The sequence below is a fragment of the Dermacentor andersoni genome, chromosome 2, assembly GCF_023375885.2.
Source record: "Dermacentor andersoni chromosome 2, qqDerAnde1_hic_scaffold, whole genome shotgun sequence".
Lineage (NCBI taxonomy): Eukaryota > Metazoa > Arthropoda > Arachnida > Ixodida > Ixodidae > Dermacentor > Dermacentor andersoni.
In genome coordinates this window covers 14627321-14655079 of record NC_092815.1, presented here as the reverse complement: position 1 = coordinate 14655079, position 27759 = coordinate 14627321, and the positions used below count along the sequence as shown (strand labels likewise).

Genomic DNA, 27759 nt, shown 5'->3' with positions numbered 1-27759 from the left:
AATGCAAACCAAGCGAAAAGCTGACATTGACAATTGCACAACATTTTGTGTAGAATTAGGGTTCTTTTCTTGGACGCGATGTGATGTTCGAATGTATACATCTGAATTGTTCTCGTTCAAAGCTCCATCATTCTGCTCAAGTGTTTCAGGAAAGATATCTTCCGACTTCGGTATTCGCTTTATCTTGGGATTCTGGTTCCTGGAGAATTTTCCGACGTAGTCATGTCATTTTGAAGTAGAGAGACCTTAGATTCCAAGATTTCAGATTGCTCACCTAGCCTTGAGATCGCTGCTCTCAGCTCTTTGCTTTCTTTCGTTAGCTGAGAGCGTTAACACTTAACTTTGTCGAGCTCATCATTTAGGAAGTCAAGGCTACAGTAATAAATTATCTAATTTGTGTCCTTATCGTGCGCTGCCACTTGAATATGAGGTCCTTCGTTTTTTTAGGTTTTTTTTCGAGGTTCTTCGCGAAATCACCTATGATACTTGTTCTACAGAGCTACAAGGCAACAAGGTGCGTAAAATTGGCAGCAGTCTAGGCAGCAAGAACAAAATTTCGCGTCAATGCTTGAGAGAAACAAAGCATTCCAACCCTTCTAACCTGCAGCAAACACAAGGCGATGTGTTATGACTTTATCGGTCTGCGCATGCTGCCGCCAGAATGGTTCCAGTCCAACGATGCAGGCGTTTACGTAGCAAGGCTTTCTGTAGCGGATGTGACGTCGCCGTGACGCAAGAGATGGTATTGTTTGGTGGCGTTGGGGGCGTTTTCAGGCGGTCTTACGGGCTTGAATGCCGGCACGCTCTGAGCTGCAGTTAACACGCGGCGATGTATTAGGACAGTGTCGAGATGCCTCTGCTGCCGCCGAAGTGTATACGAAGGTTATACGTCAATGTTTAAAAATATGTATATTTTAAGAACGAACGCGGCTAAGTCTGCTAAATTGAGTGAGGTTTTTAATGGAATTGGCATTACATCCCCACCGTGACATATTTCTCGAGTTCTGCTCTTTCGATTCTTTCACTATGTTGCTCGTTCAACTTGAGAGGAGAAAGTGAAAGAGAAAAAAAAAAGAAAACGCCGCAGTGTCGCGGCGCACTCGAGGGGGCGTCGAGCGAGCGGCATCCAGCTCTCGCCTGCTTCATTCCAGTGATGCTGGAGGGCGAAGGAACGCTTAAGTATTTAAAACAAATGCAGCACGACAAAACCAATTTCATTTGTGGCTCAGTCAATTTAGAAGAAATGGCCGAAATGGAAACGAAATAAGAGACACACGCAAATAAAGACGTTTTGGGGCGTTGTACATGTGACACAACAGCAGTGCTAACGTTCAGTTGTTACTAAAAGCGATGACTGGCGGCATAACTGTCCAAATGCGCCAAGGAAGGCCGGAGAAGGGAGTTTGGACTGCAACTGTTCTGGCGCAGTTCGTCTTGAACGTGGTAAATCATCCTAGATGATCTCTCTCTCTCTCTCTCTCTCTCTCTCTCTCTCTCTCTCTCTCTCTCTCTCTATATATATATATATATATATATATATATATATATATATATATATAAATATAAATATCTCTTCAGCTTCTTTATTTTTTTTTAATGTTATATGGTTTCCGCAAGAACAACTCGGAATACAATTAGACTTGTAACACTCACTACATGAAGTAACTTGTTCTCTGCGACTGGGCACGTGCAGCCATATTAGTGCGGTTACCTGTTTGGCTTGCTCCTCTTGTGCTTTAATGCCAAATTACTTTAGCTGTGTTTCACTCATTGCAGCACGGTTTCATCCGGAGTGAACTCCCTGGCTGCCGTCACACTCGAAGACATCATCAAGAGGTATATCAAGAAGGACATGAGCGACCGCTACGCTACGAATCTCACCAAAATGATCGGTACGTTTCAAAAGGATAATTGCCAATATTGGTGGCGTCATTTTGATGCGATTATTATATGACCACCGTGCTTCTGCCGCGAATCGACGTGACTGCACAGATTTAAATATAGTTGATTTTATCGCTGTTGTTTTTTTCTTTTCCTGTCAGCCATGTCGTTCGGCCTGGTCGCCATTGCTCTCGTCTACGGAGCCCAAATGATGGGCAACGTTCTTCAAGTAAGCAATGCGAAGATTCCCAATACGCTGCATTCAGACAAGCGGATATGGCATGAGGCTTATACGTGACACAGTGGCTGCGGCACGGCTAGTTCGCGATAACGTGTTAGCGAACAGCCATAGCGTTTTCGGTTTTCTCGTGCTGCATTATTACTACACCATGGGAAAGTCCGCATACCGCGCAGACAAATATTTTGTGAAACTGTTGTGGCGCTCTCGGAACTGCAATTCTGTGGAAAGAGTGAGTTTGTCCCTTGAGAGATTTGCCCGCCGCACTACACGAAGGCGCTTGAAGCAGAATGGCAAGGACGGAGGTTAGAGGCAGGCGTGTAAATTGCATTTCTGATCTTTGCCGAGTTTTGTGCGGGCAGCCACTGGAAAGGCGGACCTCTTCGTCGTCCCGTGTAGTGTCCTCATATTCACACACTGTTACAGCCCGCCCTGGTTACTCAGTGGCTGTGGCATTCTGTGGCTCAGCACGGGGTCGCGGATTCGATTCGCGGTGGCCACATTTTGATGGGGACGTAATGCAAGCGCGCTCGTGTACTTTGGCGTACGTGCATAACGTTAAAAAACACCAGGTGAGCAAAATTAATATGGAGCCCAATACTACGGCGTCCCTCATAGTCCCAATGTTGCCTTGGAATTTAAAACCCCCCGACTCAATAAACCATACATTGTTACACCTATTTATTCGTTGATAATCGCAGCTGAATGTGACCAATGCTCATGGTCTACAGAGTGACGGACAGACAGTACGGCTGCACCGGTACCAGAAATGAACGGGCGTCTTAATGTTCCAGGGTTGAAGAAAAGGTGGAGTACGCCTCAGTGCCGCATGTTCTCACAACCTGAAAAGGCTGCATCCAGCTGGATGCCATCGATTGCTCTAGTCAATGTTCTTGCTCCACATTTGCCTGCACCAAAATTAACAGTATCGCCGCCGCATCGAGCAGAGCGAGACCACGCTCTGCTCGCAGCTTGTCAGTAAGAGAGCGCAGATCTGCTTCGAGTACGGTAGGCGGGCTCGAGCGCGTCAATAGTTGCAACCCGTCTGCGCATATGCAGTGATGCCAAAGTTTCCGGGCCGTGAACCTCTCTCGGCCGGCTGTGTTCATTTCGATTCTTTTGAACACACGGGATATAAACCAATGAACTCTGCATTTCAGGCTGCACTCTCCATCTTCGGAATTGTCGGTGGGCCGCTTCTGGGTGTCTTTACGCTAGGGATCTTCTTCCCCTGCGCCAACAGCATTGTGAGTATATACTGTCTATCGTCCTGCTGTCACAGAGGGCCTTCAAAAAGAATAACCAACAATAAACAACATGCACGCTCTTCTGAAGGAACTAAACAGTGTCTGGTTTTGTGCTGTGCCAGCCGCGGTAGCTTAATGGCTATGGCGTTGCACTGCTCAGCTCGAGGTCGCGGATTCGATCCTGGCCGTGGTGGCCGCATTTCGATGGGGCGAAATGCAAAAACGCTGGTGTAATTAGATTTAGGTGCTCGTTAAAGAACTCTAGATGGTCAAAATTCATTCGGTGTACTCCCGTATGGCGTGCCTCATAATTATTTATGGTAGTTTTGGCACGTAATACCCCAAAATGTAATTTATTTTTCTGGAAGGAACGCGGAATTAAGCTGGGGGCAGAATAGAAAACTAAACATTCTGAACGAGCTTCTTCGATCTGTTCACCTTGTCCACTGCCGTACTTCGCCTCTCCTTTTGTACTTACGTCGCCTACTGTTTTACGTATCGGTTGTTCGTCGGGAGCCTTACCTGGCTTAACATGAGCCAGCAAGTCACATATCTAAGTGTGCCAACCAGCACAAGACGCTAGCTACAAGAATATATATTTCACAATAATACACGTGAAAATCCACTCTTACATCACTCCCAGCAAAGTTACAATATACTGATGTCTAGAGATGCTTGTTACACGCGCAGCAAACCGTTACTAACAAACTGCAAGCAAGCAGCTCTGATGCGGCCTTTCTGGTACGTACAGGGCGCCGGAGTAGGCACCATCACCTCCCTGGCGGCTTGTTTCTGGATCGGCTTCGGCGCGTTCGCCACGAAGCCAGCGGTGCGCAAGGCCCCGGTCTCGGTGCTCGGATGCATCGGCGATTACCTGAACGCCACGGGACAGGACGTTAACAACATCACCTACCCCAGGCCTGTCGACATTGCTGACGCCAAGTGAGCCTCTTCCGCAGCACTCCACTATTTCACATTGTCTACATTGTCTCCTCAAGCTGAATGAACGCAAGAGTATGGGAGTAAAATAATGTTGCTGACAATTGTTTCTAGTTTCTATTTTCTTGCATAAATATTTTCAACTGCACATTCAGTTTCCAAACCTCCTCCCTCCATTCGATAGTTCTACGCCTCCAGTTATGGTTCCTTTTCTTCGATGTTCACCACATTAGACTAACTGAACGTCCGTCGTGTTGCGTTACAGAAAACATGACCGGCCAAACTGGGCCTAAATAAGCTCTCATTTCTTGTCAACACATGCTGTTATAAAGGGTGTGTCATAGGAGATGTGTCAAGTTAAAAGAGCGTGGCACGTATCAGGCATGAGGCGTGCGAATCGCCTGTGGCGGAAAACACAATTCTTATCCTTGAGCATGGATCACTGGCTGAAACGGACATTACTTGATCAAGAAGTCGAAATGCTACTAACACAATTTCACTAAATAACTTTCCAATTACATTATGATACGTAGTATTGCAACTTACGATTTGTAGCCGGTAATTTCCAAAGGCGTGTAATCTTGGAACGAATTCTGAGGATTACAGAGCTTTCGAGAGATGTGTTCCGAAATTTTAGGACTAAATTCATCGATGTCCGCCATAATATTGCCCTGCAGTGCGTAAAAAGTCATTTTGATAAAAAGGAAGCAAGTAGTACAGCAATACATGTTAGCACAGGTTTGACGGTGCTTGTCTCAAAACTGGTGCTAGTTTCAAAATTGATTTCATGTGCATGTGCCTTGAGAGCTCACTGGCTTCAATTCTTAGGTTACAACATGCGCTCTAAAGTAAATAGTTATAATGTTGATTAGCGAAATACTGTTAAGCTCAAATGTGCACTTCATATTATTGTGCAAGTAACGCCCGTTTCTTTGACAAATCCGGCTCATAGATTAAAAACGTGCGATCTGCCAAATTCGGTTTTTAAAAACGATATTAACGCTAATAAAAGAACACTTGGTTATTTCTTTAAACAGTGCACGATGCTGCGAGATACGAGGCCTTGACCTCAGTGACCCTAGCTGTGCCCCTGAGCAGACAAACTTGAAGCGCATAGTCAGTGCATTGCTCATCAGCAACACGTGACCACTTCAAGCACGGTGGTAATATCCGTAGGTAAGGTATTATAGTTCATGCTAGTCCATGCAGAACATCCAGCTTACGTGAGTACATAAACGACGGGTCGCGTGCATTTAATTTTTCGGACGATTGCAAGCCACTTCATCTGGGGAATCCTGTTCATTAACGCTCCGCGCTTAGTAGCTCGTTGCAAGAATAGTCGACGGCACCGTGGTTTAGTCGTGCGCCCTACTCTTGCCGTGCGATCTGTTGTGCAAGTACCTCGTCCCTTGTTAAATGTAATCGATTAAAATTCAAGATAAACGAAGCATCGAGTGGCTACCACAGCATGCCTCGTGATTAGGGAGCGCGCTCTGTGGCCTTTCATATAGGTGGTGATGTAGAACTGTCTGGTACCCTACAATTAGGAAAAATAATAGCCCAACGAAGTAATAACATACAGAAAAATTGCAAGATAGAATTAATGCCAAAGAAACATTTCCGAGAACTTATTACATATTAGATTCAGCAAACGTGCTTTTCTATGAGCAAGTTTTTATACTGGCCCACCCTGCTGCGGCTCGTATTGAGACGTGGCCTTGGCGCTCTTATACCACACCTGGCCAGTGTACCAATTTATTTATTTATTTATTTATTTATTTATTTATTTATTTATTTATATACAATACCTTACAGGGGCCCAGAGGCCATTGAGTAAGGCGGACGAACAAGGATATTATAAGAAATGCAAAATGTACAGGTCAAAAAAGGGAAAGGGAAAGCATTGCATAGGGCTAGTACTAAAAAGCAGCAACAAACATAAGAGCAAAGTACACAAAATAATTGAAGTATATAAATACAGCACAAATGTCTGACACATCACTAAAGAAAAGAAGAATTTAGAAAATAAAGCAGGGGTTTACATAAACACAATAGCCAAAAAGCGCGATATTTTATACAACAGAAGATGTAACGTCACGATGTCACTTGAAAGTATTCGCGCAGCTGATCATGGAATGATTTATGGCTGCATGTTGATGCAATATTATCGGGAAGATCATTCCAAAGAACGATGGCACGTGGACGGGCTGATGAATTGAAGGCTTGTGTTCTTCCGTGTACGCGCTTCATGCTGTACTGATTATGTAAACGGCTCAAAATGCATGACGGCGCTTCGAGAGGTAACGCAAATTGCCTGATGCAGTGGCGATATTTATGAAATAAGCATAAAAGAGCGATTGAACGACAAATCTATAATGGTTCAAGAGAGATATCAAGTTTGATCTGTGTTACTCTCGAACGGGGACTGTAGTTACGTGTAATAAAGCGAGCGGCTCTTTTTCGTACGGATTCTAGCAAGTTTATTAAGTCATTTTGATATAGGGACCATATAGATGCTGCACATTCTAGCTGTGGCCGCTAGAATCATCATCATCATCATTATCGTACGGAGACGGCAGCATATGTAAACATAATAAAAGTATAACAGCCAACTGGACGCTTATGGAAGGCTGCGGCAACTGTATTTCGTAAAGATTGTTTCAGAAGCGTCTAAAACACTGCAGACAACTGTATTTATTCATGTGCCTGTTTGTTTCAGCAAGGACATCCTCTTCGTCTATCGGATATCGTATGTCTGGTACAGCATGATCGGCTGCGTCTTAGTCGTCGTCATCGGACTCATCGTGAGTTTGTTAACAGGTACGTATACGTGCAGCGAAAGGAGAAATAATGCCGCTCTTTAGTTTTCACCCCATAAACACGGACTGACTTCTAACCCTGTTTCAAGTGGTCTAACAAACGCAAATGCAGTCGAAGGTTTTTACAACGAAGTGCTTGGGACCTCCGAAATCATTCGCTACACAGGTCGCTACACTGTAACGGTCGCGCTCCACAGAGCTCACGATATAACGGCTCAGAATTATTTCGTCATTGCGCAGGTCATTTCGTAGTACAGGCGTCCGTTGTAGAAGCGTGTGACTGCATTCTGCTCGATAGCATGGAATGAGTTTAGGAGAAGTTTTCATGCATTAAACATCTTTCTTTATTAATTTCATTTCACTGCTTCACATAATGGTTACAGACTTTGACAAATAGGGAGGGCAAAAGGAGGTTGCGTTGTCAATTACTATTGGGACCTCCTGTTACAGTTAAGTGGGGAAACTAAATATATAACAGCAAAATAAAATCGAAGTTAAGCACAAGTATACACAAAGAAAGTTGGCCGTCACATTAGCATACGCCAAAGAGTATGTTAAAGGGTTAACAGCGCACACAGACGGTGAGAGAGTGAAGAACAACAGGACAAATGGGGCGCTAAAGAGAAGAAGGCGAAAGCCTGCGCACTCACGAGTCAGTCATTAAATGACTAATGTGTTGTGACTTCCTATTGTTTTCTCCCACCAACGCTCGTGGCTTCGAGTGCCTTAATTAACTCGACCTTAATTAACTGTGTCACATTGAACTTCACCATAATTAACGTCAAAGGTCGTGGATCCGACTCCCACAAATGTCGCGGGTTCGAGTGCCTTGAATAACTATATCTTAATTAAGGTCGAGTTAATTAAGGCACTCGAACCCACGACCTTTGTTGGTGGCACCATGGCACCACGTGGCATGGTGGCACCTTAATTAACTTCACCTTAACATCAAAGGTCGTGTGTTCTACACCCAACAAAAGGTTGGGGTCTAAAAAAACTCGGTCTTAATTAAATTTGCCGTAATTCCGCCAAAGATCAAGGGTTCGACCCCCAACATTTGTGCCATTGAATTTTGGTGCCATTGAATTTTCTAGACGGTCAAATTTCTGACCCGTGAGTCATCTAAGGCGTTCGCCTTAATAAAAAAGAACATAGTACAATAAAATATCAAATACAAATATGCAAGTACCTATGGATGTAAATCAAGCATATACAACACACACATAAGAAATGTAGGTGTGCGTGGTGATCATATGGTTCGCGATGTCTTTCGCAATCAGTGAATATCTCTTACATAACAGCCATTAGCTTATCGCAGTGTATTCTTATTTGCGTTATATAACGCACCAAGGAACAACTTAATGTGGTATTACCTGCTTCCAGGATACACGAAACCGAGCGAGGTGAACCCGCGGACGATCCACCCAATCTACAACTTCCTCTGCAGTGTGATGCTGCCGTCCTCCCTTCACGACAAATTCATGGTGAAGAGCGTGGTGAGTTCAAAGATGAAACTAGAGAGAGAATTATGCAGTGCTGTCGCGATACCGTTACAAAGTGACATCTGGGCAAGAAGACTACTGCCTAAAACGAAAGCAGTCTAAAAACAACCGAGTCACCACGGCAGTTCTCCAGAAATGCGTCACGAAAATTACCCTTAGGACAAGAAATTCACCGCTGCGTCCTATATATTTTGTGTAGCAGGACTTTCACCTTCCAGCTTTCCGTCCAGCTCATCATTCACACATTACCTGTGACGGAAACGGAAAGCAAGTTCTCTCGCGTTCTTTTATTTGTGATGCACCAAGCTGAAGCATGTTTTTTTTTTTTTTTTCGTAGCCGAAATATCGCTTTTCAGCTTTCTGCACAGCAGCACGTTGTTTACAAAAATGTAGCAATACGTGCAGCGAAATAAATCGGCCGAGAAACAGCTAGAAACGTTTCGTATTCTTTATTACAGCTAAGCTGTTAACCTCTAGTTGGTCGGGATTTTTCATGTCCGCGTGCGAGGCTCTCGCTCACACAAAACTATGGGCCGATCCTCGTGACAGTGCAAAAAAATCGGGCAGGGCACAGTGCTGCTTCTCCAAGACGTATCACATGGCGTCATCAGATTACGTCAACAGTCACGTGACGATGCCGTTATTCTCGTATATTCGAATTACAATTCGATGCTATCTCGTCTGCACCTTATGGTTAAGTCTTACTTTGAGAATTCTCTGAGGCAATTTACTTTGAAAAAATTGAATTACATAAATGAGCCACTTGCGCTTGCCGGAGGGCCTAGCGGAATGAGCACGTAAGCTGCACTTCCGCACACGTGCGTTCGCGCGTGACGTACGCCGCTTGTGGGGCTGGTGCTTGTCTAACATCGTCTTTGGTAACCCCTTTGGTTCAACGTTCACCGGAAGCTTGCCAAACAAGCGTTTTTGCATTTTACCCCACCACCCGAAGTGAGTCGTCGCGGCCGGACATCTATCCCGCAACCCTGTGCCTAGAAGGTCAACGCACGTCAGTGCCGTGGCTAGCCTTATACTTCGCATTTCACAGACGTCGAAGCGGTATTGTTCAGAAACAGGCGGGTTTTAATTTGGTTTTTTGTTTGAAGCCAAGGTAGTACAGTGTTGCACATAGAATCGCAGAGCATGTGGCTTCATCTTCCCATCGCGTTTTTTTTTTTTCTCCAATTGACGGCTGCCTTCCCAGGATCTCGACCCCTCGATAAAGCAAAGGAAACACCTATACTACCACTGTAGCATGTGTTGGTCTTCGCGTAGCCAGACGGCCGGCCACTCATGACAGTGCTCACGTGGAGCATGTTATCAAAGCATGCACTACATATTTTTTTTCATAAAGAAATACTTGATAGACGAGGTAATTATCTAATCTCCTTAAAAAACAGCAAGCTGTTTTTATACAAACTGTCGTCGCGCTCACTTCTTGTTTCTTGGCTGAGGTAGCATTAGCGAACTTGCCATCCTCAGCTTGCTCACTAACGCGAAACATCGACAAACTGCACCGGTTTTTACGACGTGCTATAGTATCCCCAGAATAGTGTCAGTATAAAACAATGCTGGCTACGCTTCCAGCTGAAATGCTTTCACATACTGCATGCCACAATCGGGTTTGTTTCAGCTGCGAATTTCTGAAAGGAAGCAAAATGCTGGCTTACGCTGGCGAGAACTTATGCTAGAAGGAATAGCTGCTAGTATATAAATAAGTCCATACTGTCAACGGAATAAGCTCTGGATGACAACATCCCAGTCATAGAAAGAAGAAGGTTTCTACTTACGGCCAATTCCCGATTTTGAAGAAATTTATTCCATAAGTCGCCATTTTATGTAGCTTGTAACGCAGACTTGTCTTCAAAGCACAGAAGAGAATCAAAATCTAGCGACACTTGCTGAACGTAAGGAAGCAGTAATCCGACTCAGCAAGACGTGCACCTCTTAGAAGGCACATAAACTGCTTTGCAGTCTCGTTAGTTATTGGCAATCGAAATTTTATGCACTTTGCCACGGACACGCCAATTAAATATTTATGCAGAACCCAACAATCACTATCTGTAATTTCGCGTCAACGGCCACAGTAGAAATCATGCCATTGCCGATCGTTGTCAACATGGTCGCTGTCTTGCTGCAGTCGTCACACACACGTACGCTCGTGTCACAGACTACTCATATTTAAGAAAGTTCCAAGTCCCACGAGAAGACGCAGACAAAAGGCAGAGAAAACAGACCGGACGCGCCGTGGTTGCTTAATGGCTATGGTGTTGGGCTGGTAAGCACGAGGTGGCGGGATCGAATCCCGACCACGGCGGCCCCATTTCGATGGGGGCGAAATGCGAAAACACACATGTACTTAGATTTAGGTGCACGTTAAAAAACCCCAGGTGGTTCAAATTTCTGGAGTACCCCACTACGGCGTGCCTCATAGTCAGAAAGAGGTTTTGGAACGTAAAACCACATAATTTAATTTAAAACATATCGGACAAGCACTGGCCCTTTGTCTGCATCTTCTTCCGCTGCTTGGAACCTTATTTATAAACATAAATGCATACCGATTCACACAAGTTACGGTACTTCCGAACATAACTACTCATTATACAAGAACACTGGTCGACATGGTGACGGTTTGCGGAACCCCAAACAATTCTGTTCATCAGCTGCCTGCAAAATGATTCGCATATCATCGATTGCCACAGTGCGTGGGATCTGCACAACTTTATCTTATTACTCTTTCCTATACCGGCCCTCCCAAATTAACCGCTCAGCGAGGAACACCAAGCGGCTACATTGTTGCCAGTCGGTGGTGATTGTATAATGTTGTATATCGGTTGCAAAGTAATTGGGTACTACAGTAAATCGTTTTGGCGTGCAGCATTGCTGGTCTGCGACTTACATTAACGCCATTCAATTTCTGTAGCGCCGTATCTGTGTTCTCACGTGTTCTTGCCATGTCCTCGTCTCTCTTGTACCACACTTGTATTCCAAGATGGCATACCGACAACACCGCATCGCAGCCCTAGCCCTTACCAATACCGCCTCTGCAGCTGCGGGCAGTAATACTATATAGCGCGCGTGCAGTGAGAGTCTCTCTTGAGCGCTGATCGTTGCTCTCAATCTTAATTTCTGTTGCAGCTTCTGGGTGTACTGTTGCCGTCTCGGCCTTGCGGCTTCCACCCGATACTAGGCTGCATGAGCTCAGCATATTGCGCTCCGCACAGCGCAGTCCAAGTTACTGCCTAGAATGTAGGTGATAAGGCATATGCTTCAAGGCATACACGTTGAAGCTTTGTGGCCCTTCTGATATGCATTTTCTTATTCACATATGGACAGGCCGATAAGCTAGATTATGGTTTTCTCTACAGTATAACGTTGGCCAGAACGCGCAACATGATTTAAGAGTGTCGTGTCCCTGTCTTTTCCGTTTTCTTGCGTGTTGTGGTTGCTCTACTAATGTGCATGCAACGAAACCAACGATATCTTCCGAGCATACTACACCCACCAGTGGCTAGCCAGAAATTTATTTCGGGGGAATGGGGGGGAGGGGCTGTTTCTTCCCCGACAACTATCACTCCTCCCCCTCGTTCACCCTCTCTCTCTCTCTCTCACACACACACACACGCGTGTGTGTGTGTGTGTGTGTGTGTGTGTATAGGTTGTACACCACGCAAAGACAAACTCCCAGCACGCCCAACAACGAGGATGCATCTTTTTGCGCTGGCAAAACAACACTTTGCTTAACTTCTAACAACAGTTTTCCATTGCTCAGGCGTGCAGCCACTTCGCATCAAATTATAGTCCTCCTTATGCTATATTTAAAAGGTATCATACTAAAAAAGCTTAAATTTTCTTTATGAATTGATGCATTTATATAATGAATGTCGGTGACCTAGCTGGTACACGACTTGGAAAAACGAACAGCGCTAAAAACATTGCAAAACAAAAACAAGACAGCGCACTGTCGTGTGTCTTGTTACTTACAGCCCAGACTTGTACCCAGTTAATAGTGGAGATCACCGCTGTTTTCCAGCCAGATCTAGTGAGCGGTGCGGCGACGGCTACGTACTGAAGAGGGCGGGCACTATTTTGCAAGTCGCCAATCACTCAATTGCGCTCCCGGCGTCGTAGTCATGCTAGGTGATATCCTAGATTTAAAAATACAGGAACGAAGCTTTGCGCTAGAACTTAGATGGAATCATGTGATGCAAGTTTCACCCACTTTCCGTGACCTGCTGTGCGACTTTTTGAAGAGATGTTTGGAAGTAACTTGCGCTCATGTTATTGAGTCATCACACGACGCATATTGTTGTTTGATCACACTCAGGTATTGATGAGGCAGACAGTCCGAAGCTGGGCTACTTCCTGTTTAGAAGCCTTTGTGAAAATTACATCATCCGCAATTCGCAGTAAAATAAGGGCCACGTGTTACGACGGGTAGGTGACCCTCAGCTAGGTGACTGGCCACGGCCGCCTGGTGTTGAGCAATAGCGCGTAGTGACGAGACGCTCTCCCTATGTCCATAATTGTCGGCCAACTTCGCTCTTCACGCGTCTTATGCGCCCCCCCTCCCCTCCCCCGTATCTGTCACCCCACTCCGCTTCTCAAAATTCTTTTCCGTTATTCACTGTCACACTTTTGAACACCGGGTTGATGAACGGCGCGGCGGCCGCTAATATTCCTATATTTCTGTTTCTGTAGACTTCGACACCATTCACCTACCTGCCCTCCTATCTTTTTGTTGTGGCGGTTTCTTAGCTTCCCTGGCCCAGCATCTCCGTCCTTGATATATTTCGCCATGCGCAAATCAGCTTTCTGTGAGTCGTTCTTTCTTGTCCTGTTTATTGCCCTGTTCTTATTCTTAATAGCGTGTACAAACTAGCCTAACAGCAAGCTCTTCTCCAGTTTATTAACATAAGGACCGTCAGACGCAAGGGAAAGAAGAAAAAAGGAGTAGGGGGGGAGGCGCTTATTATGGGTATCCTAGACAAGCAAGTCGCATTATTTTCGGAATGATTTTCTTCTGCGCACAGTGGTTGATGATTCGGTCAAGTGCCAGAAATGAGAAGCTCTTCGACGTCACGAACGTTTGGTGGGGCACAACAATACCCCTAAGTTTTATGCACGCGCTCGTCCTATCTTTATCTGTGTGTGGAATTCTTAGCGTTGATCCCCCGTCAGCAGTTGTTAACACGATGCGGAATGACGTAGAGGCGCGCCATGAGTAGGATTGCAATGTTCTGTGCACAGGAAAGGGAATCGCCCCCATAACACCCTCCCCCCGTTCGGACCGCCACTAGCCTTCGCCTTGCTTTCAGTTTCAAGTTTGCTCTTTCATCCATGTCGCTGTTTTGGAACCCACCTCCTGAAACTTTCTGTTCTGTAGGAAAGGCGTGGGAAAGGGGGGGGGGGGGATGGCAGTTCGTCAGAAAATTTTGGGGGAGATGGGGGTTCGACCTCCCTGCCCCCCCCCCCCCCCCCCCGGCTAACCCAATGACTGCCACTGACGTTAGTTGGGGAATCTCGCTAGACGCCTTGAGAGAGCAAATGGTGCAAAGAGACTGACTTTCATATTTACAGTACCGACTTTTTTATCTATTTCTTTATCCCTTTTCGCTCTTCAGGACGAGTACGACGTCGAGCACATGATCGAGCTGGGAAGATCGAAGAAGGCCCGTTCCGACATTTCTTCCGAGGGAAACGACAACGTTGGCTTCACCTGCTGTGGCGAGAAACCCACCATCAACGGCCTCGTGGCACCTGCCGATTCCTCCAAGGCGACTGTGAATGGCATAGCTACCAACGGCAGCATCATCCATCGACGCTCTGCACCAGGCGGCGGAGGCGTCGTCACTTCCAGCCCGGAAATGATCGCCTTTCGCCCAATCACGAATGGGCACTCGCAGGGGCCATCGGCGAAAACAGAAGCCACAAACGCTTATTCGAGCGATACTTCCGCGATGTCTTCTGCGAGATCGGCGCCTCCTGATCCTCCCCTCGATCAGCAGACAACACATCATACCACCAAGACTGCAGCCGGCAGTTGCACCGAGGACGCCGGAAAGCTGATAAACATCGACTCAGGGGGACTTTCTAGACCGCGGTCGCCGAGTCGGGATTCGTGCACAAAATGCGATTCCGACGACCCTGATATGAACCCGATGACCATGAATAGGGACGTCGCGTCAGTCGAGTCGCATTTGTCCCAGAACGTACACAGGTCGCGGCGTTGGGGCTCCTCTAGAAGGGAAAAGCGTCATCGGGCGAAGCATTCCTCGTCGCCCGACACCAGACACACATCTGCGTCACCCAAATGTGAGGCGGCGGTCAACCAAGCAGCCACATCACTATGAAACATTGCCTATCACTATCTCCGAACCGCGATATATGCGCTGGACGCACTGATATAGTATGGTATAGTATACATGTTAAACCTGATACGCACGATCACATGTATGGCAGCTGCAATAGGTCACATCGGGCATCTTTCTCGTTCTTCATATTTTACGGCTTGAACTACGTCACAGACGAGTTGTGAACAGACTGCGATCCTTTGGCAGCAGTTTATTTTCTGTGCCTGACCTGGACGTACGATGGTAACTCTGACGTTGATTACAGCAGGGTGAGTGCGCACTCGGCTGCCTCATCCGAGAATCTAGAAATGACGCTGAGGACTATTGGCGTTTACAGCCGGCGAGCCCCGCGCGTTGCCAGGTTCCATTTAAAACAAAGCGTTCGCTTACTCTAGCTTTGTGTATTTCTCAATGTCTCATCATTTTACAATATAAAACAAAGCAGTGAGCAGTGTTTCAGTGGCACGAAAGTACAAAAGAAAGTCTAAAAACCGTTTGACGCGCGTTGTACTAGGAACGACGTTCAACAAAAAAAATCCTCCTATTGTCCTCAGTAATGAGCACGATTTCCTCGCAGATAATTGAGCCGTGTATGAAATGACTCGGGCAAGAAGCTGGTCAGTGTTAAAAAGTGATTCTACGCTACTCTGTGTAAATAGAACGTGATGTATAATTATCCCATAGCAACAAAACAAGTGTCTGTTGAACCTTCTTACTATGTACACAAGTGAATAAAATGTCGCGTGGAAAAAATCTCCTTCCGAAGCAAATATACGTGAGAGCTAGTCTGAACGTCTCTCTCTATTACATCTGCACGCTATTCTGAATTGCATTTGACGATCACTTTGACGCCGATCTGTCAGAAATGTATTTAAAGTAGTTTTTTAAAACTTTAACCTTTAAAAAGTTATTTTTAACTATGTCACGATCCGCCCGGGTTCGTGAACGAGGGAGGGCTCGAGGCACCCTCCATTAGACGGACGCTCCGCAGCGTGGTGGCGACGAACGATGACTGACCATATCGAAGCAGAAGATGGAGCGGCTGTAGATGCTCCGACAGCTTCGGCAGGAAACTCCTGCAGAAGTTCATGAGCCCGTACCCGGAATGGTGTATACAATCTTCGTGAGCCTGCCTTTAGTGGCCGACTTGCTGCTGCTGGGGTCGATTAGGACACGCAGGAGCTTCCAAGTCTTTGACACACCTAGCTTCCCCTGAATACCATCGCAGGGCGTATTCCAGTTCTATCTGGCCAAGGATATGGCGTGGGATTCTGCCTTTTTGTTTATCTCGTCTATTTTTTTCTTCAGTTTGCGGTTAAGCCGTTGTCTTCGTCATCTCTTTGTCAATAAGTGTCTTGCTTCCCATAAATGTAGAAGGTGCGGATCGACCGCTGGGCAATCTTCTGTCGTGCAGACCTCTTTCGTAAAGGATTTAAAAGTTTGCACCTCATCCTTGACCCATTCCTCTAGGTCTGTAATAGGGTTTGCAGTAGATGCCTGAGCCTGTCTCCATCTGTCCCAGTTCGTAATTCTTATATCTATTTTGCGTTTGCACGCGTTTGCATTGCTGATTAAGCCTCCACCCAGCCAAGCCTCAGTCATCTGGTTTCCTGGTGACCTAGAACTACCAGGAAGAAACGAAGCAGCTCACAGGATTCCCGAGCTCTTCTATACCGGGCGTTTCTTCCTGATGACCTTGAAGGGTGCTGCGACCTAACTGCTTTAGCAGTGTATGCTGACAATCTGGCGCCATACAGAACAGCCAGGAAGGAGTGCCCAACACCACACAAATCCCTCAATAAGTTAGAAGGGACTACAAGGTTTGTAGTCTCCTAGAGACCCTTAGGAGACTACAAACCAATACATACCAAACGCCAGCTAAGCTACACCAGTGGTACCCTACACTATACTCCCCGCAATGCCCACACTGTGGAGAGGTAGCTAACCTGAACCACATAGTGTGGGCATGCCAATTTAATCCCATAGTTGACCCCATTCCAAATCCCTCAGAAGAGTAGTGGGAGGCTATTCTGCTCAGCGATGATCCTGACCGTCAGCACTGGCTGGTGGGGCCAGCGCAGCAGCAGTAGCCAGTGGACTACCGGACTAGGCGGCCCACCCACGAGTTCTACGAATATTCTGCAAATAAAGATGTTTTCAATCAATCAATGAATCGTGAAGCCGAGGTAGCTCTAAAGCTCCTTCTTGTTCTGGGGCGTAGGCGCCTTGAGCACAGCATCAACTTTGGTTGGAGCCGGGGCTAGGCAAGTCTGGGAATTGACATGTCCCAAGAACTCAACTCTGGGGACCAGGAAAACGCACTTTTCCAGCTTGAGCTTGAGACCGGCGTCCTGCAGCCGTGCCAAGACGTTGTGCAGGTTCTGCAGGTAGTCTCCGTCGTCACTGCCAATAACCAGGATGTCTTCCAAGTGCACCGCCACGGGCCTCATGCCCCTGAAGAGGTTGTCCATCGCCCTCTGAAATACGGCTGGGGCTGAGGCCACGCCAAACGGTAAGCGTGTTTACTGGAAGAGCCCCAAAGTTGTCGATATTGTGACATACTTCCGGGAGGCATCCTCGAGCAACAGCTGCTGGTAAGCATCTCTTAAGTCGAGCTTGGTAAACTTCTGTCCACCAGACCACGCTGACCAGAGATCTTAGATCCGGGGCAGGGGGTACTTCTCGACGGTAGCGACGGGGTTGATGGTAACCTTGAAATTTCCGCAGATCCTGACACCGCCGTCTCGCTTGAGGTCCGGTACGATGGGAGCGGCCCATTCAGACGTCTTGACGGGCACCAGGATGCCCTCTCGCAGTAACCTTTGCATCTGCTGGGTGACCCCGTCCTTCAGGGCGACGGTAGTGGGCGAGGCTTGAAAAATAAACGTGGCTGGGCTCCCTCAGCTACATAGATGCCAGCCGTCATGCCGGCGAATGTGCGCACCCCTGCCTGGAACAGAGACTTGAACTTGGTCAGGAGGCTGGGGACGTCTTTCGCCGCATGCAGGCTGGCTTCCTGGTACTCTAGCGGACGAACGCCCAGTGCATGAATCCAGTTTCGGCCCAGCAGCGTCGGCGACGATCCCTTCGTTAATTAAAGGGGAAGGTTTGCCTCCCTGTCGCCAAAGCGAACGCTGACCTGTGCCTGACCCTGGACCTGGGAGAGCTGCCCGGAGTAGCTGCGCAGCATCACGCCCGAAGCCTCGACGGACACGCCGGGAAAGGTACGCTTGAAGAGTTTCCCGGCCATTACTGACACGCTGGCCCCTGTGTCCAGCTCTATGGAAATGGCGTGCCGCAGATTTCAATGGTCAGCATATACGGCGGCACAGACGACGGTACAAGGCCTGTGTGCCACATGTCGAAAATCGGCGGGTCCTCGGCCACGACGTGCAGCCTGGCCGCGAAATAACTCGAGCCTGCTGCCGCACGCCCCCTCCGCGTACCCTTGCGACGGCTACCCTGGCCGCGGGCTTGAGTGGTACCTGGGCTTGAACCAGGTTGCTTCTGCTGTTTGCTGTTCATCCTCCCCCTTCGGCATACACGTGCCAGGTGCCCAGTTTTCCTGCACGTGAAGCATTGTGCTTGAGAGAACTGGCACTGTGAGGAGGAGTGGGCACCACCACAGCGACCGCAGGTACTGCCCTTTGTCGCCAACTTGTTGACCGCCGCTACCGCCGGCGGTGAGCCAGTCGCACGGGCAATCTCGCTGGCGTCCTTGGCGGCAGCTTCCATTGCCAGTGCTGCCTTCAAGGCGTCGTCCAGCGAGGGGTCGGGAAGCTCCAGGAGTCGCGTCTGCATGGCGGGGTTGTTGATGCCGCAAACGAAACGGCCCTGGAGCAGCGAGTCCAGTTGGTCCCCGAAGTCGCAGACACTCGCTAACCCTCGTAGCGCAGCAACGAACTGCCCGAGGGTCTCTCCTTCCCAGCGGTTCCGGTTGTTGTAGTGGAAACGCTTCATTAGTGTGGACGGTGCTGGGTTGAAACGCGAGCGCAGTATGGCGAGCAGCTCACCCTGAGTCTTAACATGTGGCGTGGCTGGCTTGAGAAGGTCGAGCAGGAGACTGAAGACGCGGGTCCCGCAGCTGGCCAGGAAAATGTCCCATTGTTTGGCCTCGGGTGTGTCGTTTGCCCGGAAAAACACGTGGACTTGTTCCTCGTAAATTGACCAGGCCGACCCATCTCCCTCGAACGGCTCGAGCCTTCCGTACAGCGGCATGGCGGCAGCAACGGGGGGCGGTGTTTCACCGCTCGCGGTGACGTGGGACGGTCCGTGGGTACTCGTCGCCATCCTCGTCACCAGAGTGAAACACTCAACTCTGGGGACACGTTCTTATTTTTATTCAAAGGTCTTATTTTTTGTCATAACCTACAGCTTATTTAGAAAATACCGAAGCTTATAAAAACTCTTGGACATCGCTTCACGGAACTTGTGTTGTCTCAAGACTGGCGCCTGTCGTCTAGACAACATCTACATGTTTGACATACCAATCATTCCAGAGGGGTTTCAGCATGATCGGAATCTGGTGAATGGCGCTCTTTTGATTTCACTCCATGCCACAGTTCCCCACCATGTCAGTCATCTGTGTCGTTTGCTCGGTAGACAACAAAATCTGCATCGTTGTAAATTGCAAAGCTATCTGCTCAAAGCTGTGCTCCCTTTTTAGCGCAGGTCTTAGGCACAGGTTCCTGCGGCGAGCGTCGGCTTCGTCCTTGGGCGTCCTCGTAACCGAGCAAACGAGCACAGCAAAAGGATGAAAGAGCGAACGCGGAGCGCGCATGAAGGACGGCGACAGCGAGGAGAGCGCGAGAAGCAAAGCGGAGGAGGGGGTGCAGTGGAATCATGAGGCGGAAAGCGGAGCAGGAAGATATGGCGAAAGAGAGAGAGAGAGAATAAACTTTATTATTTGACCAGGCTTCCTAGACTAGAGCCCAAATGTGGGTGACCTCCTTAGTCTAGGTAGCCATGGTTCACTGCCACCGCCCGAGCCTTGTTGTCTTCAGGGCCTTGCGTCACCAGCAGAGCCTCCCACTGGTCTTCCGATCCTTTCTCTGGTTCCGCTTCTTACTGCGCGTTATCACCTAGTGGTGGGGATGACGCTGGTATGTCTGGGTTATGCCTGCACCCCAGCACCATGTGGCGCAGAGTGTCGGGCGTGTCCGACCGGCAGAACTTGCAATCCCGCCTGTCGGATCCCGGATACATGGCGTGCAGCAGTGTTCCATGCGGGTACGTTCCAGCCTGTAGTCTTCTCCATGTCACCGCTTGTTCCCCACTCATCCTCTTATGTGTGCGCGGGTAGTGACTTCTCTGCTTCCTGTATTGCGCCAAGGTCTCCGAGTGCTTACGGGTATGCGTTTAGCCTCTTCGTGACAGCCGTTGGTGCTTCTTCTTACCGCGAGAGATTCGTGTCCCGACAACCAGAGGATGTTCGCTTCTTGTGTCTCGGTGTTCTTAAAGAACTAAAGTGCTGCCTTTCCGATCCTTCCGTTCATATACCTTCCGCACCCTTCTTGCGAGTCCGTCATCACGATAACCCGGGTATTCCTGCATGTTGCGATGGCCAGGGCTATCCAGCTCTTCCACTGTGAGAAAAAAGCGTCGTGCTGCGCACAACGGGCTTTGCCGCGACGATGGCTACAAGATGGCGCCAGAGTAGCGCGCATCGTCTATATGGAAACAAAGCGCTACATGCGCGGAGGTCCTGTCTGTGGCGGCTGCTGTGAATCGCGTCCACGCGTTACGATTAGCGAGGTAGTTACGCCACACTTTGCTCCGTTTGCAACGTGGCGCACGACACAGATTGTCCGCGCTAGACAATATATCGCGAAATGAAAACATTTAAACAGCTGCGCTCAAATTTCGGAATATGGAGTATCGTAATTGTCGGTGAATTTTTGTCGCCTCTGTCAGGATTGAAACGGAGCTTAAGATGGGGGTTGTCAGGCGAAGACGACAAAGCAGCCGTCTACGCCGGGGTGAGATTCACATCGCGCCTTCAATTGTTCAGCCAGCATGAGAATCATGGGCAGTAGAAGGATTCGTTAGCGCACTGGCAGAGATTTGTTCCGAAAGTAGGTTGGAGCCTGCTTTTATTATTTTTTATTGTTCAAACGGTGCTGCGTGCTAACATCAAATTAGTTTTTACTGCCAACAGCAGTTAGGAGTTAGGAAACAGGCTCATCGTGACCTTCGGTTCGTGTGCTCATTCGTTGCACGTCACCTAAATATACAGGGACATTTAAAAAGGAGATAACGCAACAACAGCGAAGACGCGATGAAAATGACAGTGACAACGGCACTGCAACAGTTCCGGTACGACGGCAGGACGACGAGAAAAGCGGGCAATGTGCGCGAGAAGGAAAAGCCTCGAAAGGTTAAAAGCCCGAGACGAAAAAATTGGCTGTGGTTTAACTCTGGTTAAACCTTGTTGAATTGCGAATGTTGCTCCTCTGTTTCCTGGGCACGTTGCAACCTCTTTCTCTCATTCTTCCTAGCTTACTTAGCTTTCGCCTTAGACTTTGACTGTTCCGAAGCAGTAGAGCAACTAGGTTCAGATATAGGCTCTTCGTCGGTAACTTCCATGGCGAGACAGATCAACCAACGCGCAGCGCACCGCTATTTTCCTAGTGAAGCCGCCACGGAGCGAGCGCAAGGCGAGGAAGTCGTGAAACAAGGTGAAACAAGCCGCTTGTTTCATTGTGACCAAGGCTCCCGTGGGGGAGCCGAAACGTAAATAACTATTTTAAGCTATTTTGGTCGGTGTCGAGACCTCTTCCTTTTAAGTATGCATCATCCCGACCAGACGGGCTTCCGTCATACTCTCGACTTCATCCATTTGCGACAGGCGTACGGCCTGCAAGTGATCACTGAAGACTGTCGGCATGTCTACGTCGGTGAAACTGGCAACTCCAAACAAGACTTAAGCAGCACAGGAATGACGTCCAGAAACGACACGTTGCATCGAATGCCTTGGCCGAACACTGCGCAGCCACATCACATACGATCGACTGGGAGAAATCTCGCGTGATTGCCAAGGAACGAAATCATTCTTTGCGTCTTTGTCTTGAGTTCCTAATCATCCAAACCACGGCACACGCTCTTAATCGCAACGAAGGCAATGTGCGGCAGATGCCTTAGTCATGTTTTGAGCCACACATAAAAAGGGGCGCCAGCTCTGCCGCTTGTTTCATTGTGAACAAGGCTCCCATGGGGGAGCCGAAACGTAAACAACTATTTTAAACCATTTTGGTCGGTGTCCAGACCTCTTATTTTTAGGTATAATGTTGGGGTGGGTCAACTTGAATTTGGGAGTGGGTCAACCTAAATTTGGGGATGATATGGAGGTGGGCCAACCAAAATTTGGGTTTGATATGGGGATAGGCCAATCTGGATATAGAAGTGGGCCAATTTGAAATTTGGCGTGGCCCAAGTTGAAGTTTGTGGTGAGTCAACCTAAATTTGGAGGTGAAATAGAGGTGGGCCAACCTAAGTTGGAGATTGTCAATGTAAAAGAAGAGCCAAACGCTTCTAGAACACTATTCACTTGTAAAACGCTATTCACTTCGCTATTCACTTCGCTATTCACTTGTTGCAGCGATGACATTTACGCACCGTACATTGTTTTCTTCTGTAATTCTCTAGAGAACAGTCTCGTTAACCAGTTGTTCTGGAACGATGTCTGAGCCCTCTCCTGCAGCCGCCGTAGAAGGAGAGGGCGGTGGGAGAACAGGAGGGCTGCCCTTCTTTTGCCCTCCCACGCGGCATTTTAACATTCACACACCCCAAAGCTCTCGTGCGACAGCACGTCGTGTCGGCAAGCACAGCTCTGAGATCACGCTACGAAGGCACGTCTACAACGAAGCTGAGAACTGCTCGTATTGTCGCTTATTGCCTATATTCCCAAACTCCGCGACAGCCCTAGACCAGTTTCTGGCCTGACTCAAACAAGTCAACTTGACGAAACGTTGCCTATATCGACATATATTGTTCGTCCACCGTTACTCACTTCTAAATGTTGTTTGAAAATACCAAATTACTATTGCCGCCATGTCTTATGAAGAAGTAGCTTACCTCTGTTATAGTGCCCTTCTAGAACACCATACCTGGGTCAGTTATTATTATTTTATTTTTTTGCATAAGCTCTTGCACTTCATTAGCAAGAGCACGTAGATACAAGGGAGACATAGAAAAGGATGAAGACCGGGCCCGTGTGTGTATTCCTGGGTTTTCGTCCTTAGCTACTGCGCTGCAAAAACGTATATATATATATATATATATACTTCTTGGCGTATTTCGCTGCGCTTTATTGTTTATATTCTTGTTATTGCGATTATTGCAGTTAAATAATCAATGTGTATCAACCAGTATATTCTTGGAAGGTTTTGTCATAGTGTGTTATTTCGACTTAATGAATATATGCGTTGATTTAAAAGGTCCTAATGAACGATTTTACGACGAGACTTTGCAACAGCTTGGTAACACACTCGTGACACGATACTTCACGCGATGAGTAGAGCAAGAACCACAGCAAGAGAGGAAGAGAAACAATTTATTTACAAAAATGCAGGAAGGTCAAGCTTGATTAAGCCTGCTACTCTGTAGGGGGGGGGGGGGGGGAAAGGGGAGGCGAAATGAAAAGAGTGGTGGGGAGGCCCGCACATAGGCTACAAGTCAACCACAGTACAGTATTTGCAGAAGCTGCGAGTTCTGTCCAGTTCCTTGTAAATATCTACAATTGTCACTATAATCGCTGCCGCACAGTTCGCGTCAGCCTAAACAAACCAAATGTTTTCCAAGAGCCTATGGCTTTCCACCTGCTTAGTCGTAGAAGCCGATTTCTGTTGCTCTTGCTAGTACGCTGGTGGAACAAGTGTTACAAGCGTCTCTGGAATATGAAGGTGTTCACACTGTGGTCCAGTGGCACTGCGGCGATCGTGGTGCGGGCACTTGGTGAACGCATCATCAAGCGAATTCGGTGCACCGTGCTGGTTGGTTTCCGCTTGAGTTTCTTCACAGGGTCGTACCTATGCAGACACCGACGACGTCGGCCTGTTTAGGCCCAGTGATCAAATATGGTGCAACATGAGGCGGAGCGTTTTGTATCAATTCATGAAAAATATGCATGCACGTCGATCGTAACTTCAGCTTTTATTTTCAGTCCACCTTCCTCCATTTCCTAGTTCAGTTTCTTCCAGTCTTTATGATTACATTAAAAAAACTCATAAATAGTGGCTGCTCCAAGCAACCGTCTTAAGCTTAATTCTTCCTTTTTTTTTCTCCGCCCGTGTCCAAGGAGTCGAGGCCGTCACCTAGGCTGTGGTGTTTATGGCCCCAGCACGCCCAAATCGCCGGACATCTTCAATAACGCTTTCACTCACTCACTCCTGTCTAAAATATCTAACTTACCCGGCTCCAGTACACAAATTCATCTGCATATAGCTCTTAATGCTTCACTTACATAGCTTAAACTGTTTCGGATGTCGCCGCGGTTAACGCTCTTTCGGAGACACTGCAGCTGACGCTCGATTGCTGACTGTTAAATTGGTAATGAGAAAGCTAGTTAGGCACGGATCATCGGCTTTGAAGTTCACTTTCTTGCGGTAATCATTGTCACTCTCGACAGCCAATGTAGCCTGAAAACAGTTTCTCTCCTTTATATTTCGATGCTCTTCTGACCTCTTGTTGAGTGTCGATATCATGGGCACTAATCAATGTACACTTCCGTGGGAAAGTGGAATGTTTCTTCGGTTTTATATATTTTCATCTGCGACATGCGCTGATCTTATGGGCTCTAATTATTGTATGATCTCACAGGACGGCCACTTGTCGCCGATTGGCCAAATCTTCCCGAGACGATGTCCATAATTACCTTTGGTAATAATCTCTCGCTGGTTTCGTATCGTAAACTTAATTTTATATGATTACGTTTGATCCCACCTTCTTCCGCTTTCCACTTCATTTTCTTCATGCCATTACTGGTGCCTTTAGATAATCAACTGAGTCCTGAATTCATTATTAAGTACAATCTATTTCTTTTTCACTGCTAAATATATTAAATATACGCATTTTCCGGTTCAAGTACAGAAATTGGCCAATGGGTCTTACTGCTTCGCCCAACGAACTGTTTTGAATGTCGCTGCAGGTAACTCTTCTTCTACCAGACATAACGTTAGATCGCCGACTGCTTAGTTCTTTACGGTGGTTTCTCAGGTACGATTTATCCATTCTTTAGATAATTTTTTTGGTGTAACTGTTGTTGATGTTAGATATTCAATGAAGCCTTAAAGCAGTGCATCATCGAAGCAACTTCTCTTGTTCTGTTGCATTCTTTTTTCTGTCTTCATGATGGGTTTAATAATCTTTTTTCTACCACAACAGTTTATTTAATGAAAAACTCTTACTCTCACCAAATATTTTGAGAGTGACGTTCGGCATGAATATCCATTTAAAGTGCTCACCAAACATTTTCCCAGTCTGACGGTTATATCCGTGTTCTTAATGCGGCGGCGGTTCAAATATGTAAAACCTAGATTGTAGTTCATCTTCTAGCTGAAATTATACCGTTACTAGAAGAATGTGATTCTTATCCTAAGGTTGCACGTGCTCTTGGAATTCTTCTTGCTGGGTTTGTTTTTTTATTTCCTTTCGCTGCGTTTTGCTCAATGCCATTGTCTTGCTCGACAATTGGCAGTTGCTCGTTGACAGATGCACTGAGGACGATATCATATTGCAATCTTGCATCAACTTTCCTTTAGGCATATTGAAGTCAGATTTCCGCCAAAAATCCTACGAAGATTTTTTTATTATTTTCACTCCGCCTTCAATGTTATGGTTGTCGTTGCTGCTTCTCTACATGCATCAACGAAATGTGAAACATGATTTTTTGCACAATTTAGTTTGCTGTTTTACTTTCTTTCTTTTTCTTCTGCGAGCGCTATTTTACAGTTCTTAATTTGTGTAATATCTGCTGCAACGTGTACGTGTACATGGATTGCCAAACACTCGTAAGACAATATTTATACCTCATTGAATCTCTAACAAAGATGTCGCGATGATCGTTATATATTGAATTACCTTTATATTATGGTTATACTTGGCCCACCTGTCTCAACTTCCCATTTCATTTTATTTTACCATTTTGCCACCTTTCGACGAAAAAGTTTACTTGAAGCAAGTACTGGCTTACAAATTTATTTATAATTTCCCTTTATTGCCTTTGTGCTTCAAGACAACTTGTACTTGGGGATATCTTCGTCGATGCCAGTAGGAATAGCTTCACAAATCCCATGTTCTCGTCACGTTTTGGCAAACAATTAATTTTGTAGTTGTACTTCCTTGCAGCAATGTTTCTGTTAAAGTGCCTTTGTGTTTTATCTACATTATTGCTTTCTTCTTGTATGTTTTATTCACTACGATTGGCTCATTTTAAAAATCACTTGTGCTGCATGAGAAGATGTTGACAACAACGCTCCACACAACGATCTAGCTAATGTGCAGTGTAAAAATGTGGACGTTGGATTACCACAACTTTCTGTCCATGTTTCTGATAAAATTATGTCTTATACTCGTATGTTTTTGAAATGTTTTTCACTGTTCTAAATTCATCGTGACCTTAAAACACTGCTTCCCCAAAGCAGTTACTCTTGTGAAGCTATTTTTATTGTTTTATTGTCACAGGTATTGCGCTCCTGTTTCATCCAGCGCAATCACATGATTTCATGAAGAGTTTATACTATTTGACGAACACACCAAGAAGGTTGCTTGATGCCAAGATCTACGCAATGTATACTTCAATAATTTTATCTATCAATCGCCACCATATTTTTAAAACATTATTTTCTTACATTCGTATTACTTAATTGAAAACATATTGTTTTAAATAGTTATTATTGTTGTCAAGCAATGAAGGTAAACACAAAGCATGCTGTGTTCGATGCAGTTTCTCCTGTTACGGTAATTTTCCTTTTTTTATAGATGAATCAATAGCTCACATGTTCATTGTAATTCTTCATTCGACAAGAAGCTTTCAGTGTTGATGAACCGATTGAAAACGATGTTGGATTCGATGGTCTATGCAACGTGTAGTCCAATACTTCAAAATTTTAGGCAATTATTCCATCTCAATGGCAAGTCACATAGAGAAAACTTATGCAACTTGCACCTTCGTCTTGCTATATTAAATGTACTTCATCAGCTATCAATGTAGCCATATCACAAGACTTCCGTCTTTTTCCACTAGGAAAATATTGTATTCTGAAAACAGTACTTCCTCACTGCAAGTGCACGCGTGAACTTAACATTCCTTAATCGGTCGTCCACGCCTGCATAATTTACATCTGATACAGTGTCGTGCTGCTTGACGAGGTTACAGTAACGAGAATGTTCCATGCACTGCTCCATTCTACTTTCTTTTGATACAAGACGTATTGCCCCAGAATACGCTGTGATAGCTAATGTTCTACTAACCGTTATGTTAACGATCACTTATAATGGCTCTTCTCAGTCTTCTTGAAAGATGATGCGACAATCACTTTGTCTTTTCTTTTTCTTAAGGGTTTGTATACATGCGTGCGGCAACATGAAACTCATGCACTCGGATGTGTTTTCATGGTTCTTGTAAGACGTAGCCAGGATTACCTTGATTTTACTCCAGCATTTCTGACGTTCCTTCGCACTTCCTCTTGATACTTTCCTTTTCCTTCTCCTTATTATTTATTCTATTCTACACAATTGGCACATCAAATATATTATATTACTTGTGCTACTTACATCTTCTAA

The 27759-nt window shown here is 46.5% G+C and overlaps 2 protein-coding genes across 2 annotated transcripts in view; one reads left to right on the top strand and one right to left on the bottom strand.

The window, feature by feature from the left end:
* LOC126542941 (sodium-coupled monocarboxylate transporter 1-like) overlaps nucleotides 1–17144 on the top strand; it is a 74443-nt gene extending 57299 nt beyond the window's left edge. Inside the window, exons 10-16 of the mRNA XM_050190063.3 lie at nucleotides 1777–1892; nucleotides 2043–2110; nucleotides 3280–3366; nucleotides 4118–4308; nucleotides 7025–7125; nucleotides 8508–8620; nucleotides 14251–17144. Of these exons, the coding sequence (XP_050046020.1) occupies nucleotides 1777–1892; nucleotides 2043–2110; nucleotides 3280–3366; nucleotides 4118–4308; nucleotides 7025–7125; nucleotides 8508–8620; nucleotides 14251–14979 (1405 nt within the window). The 3' untranslated portion in view covers nucleotides 14980–17144. The remainder of the gene's footprint in view (nucleotides 1–1776; nucleotides 1893–2042; nucleotides 2111–3279; nucleotides 3367–4117; nucleotides 4309–7024; nucleotides 7126–8507; nucleotides 8621–14250) is intronic.
* The window catches only part of LOC126542907 (phospholipid-transporting ATPase ABCA3-like), a 157697-nt gene extending 140247 nt beyond the window's left edge, over nucleotides 1–17450 (bottom strand). The window contains exons 1-2 of the mRNA XM_072286109.1: nucleotides 17349–17450; nucleotides 4116–4240 (exon numbers count right to left, since the gene is read on the bottom strand). Of these exons, the coding sequence (XP_072142210.1) occupies nucleotides 4116–4240; nucleotides 17349–17450 (227 nt within the window). The remainder of the gene's footprint in view (nucleotides 1–4115; nucleotides 4241–17348) is intronic.
* Nucleotides 17451–27759: the final 10309 nt, after the last annotated feature.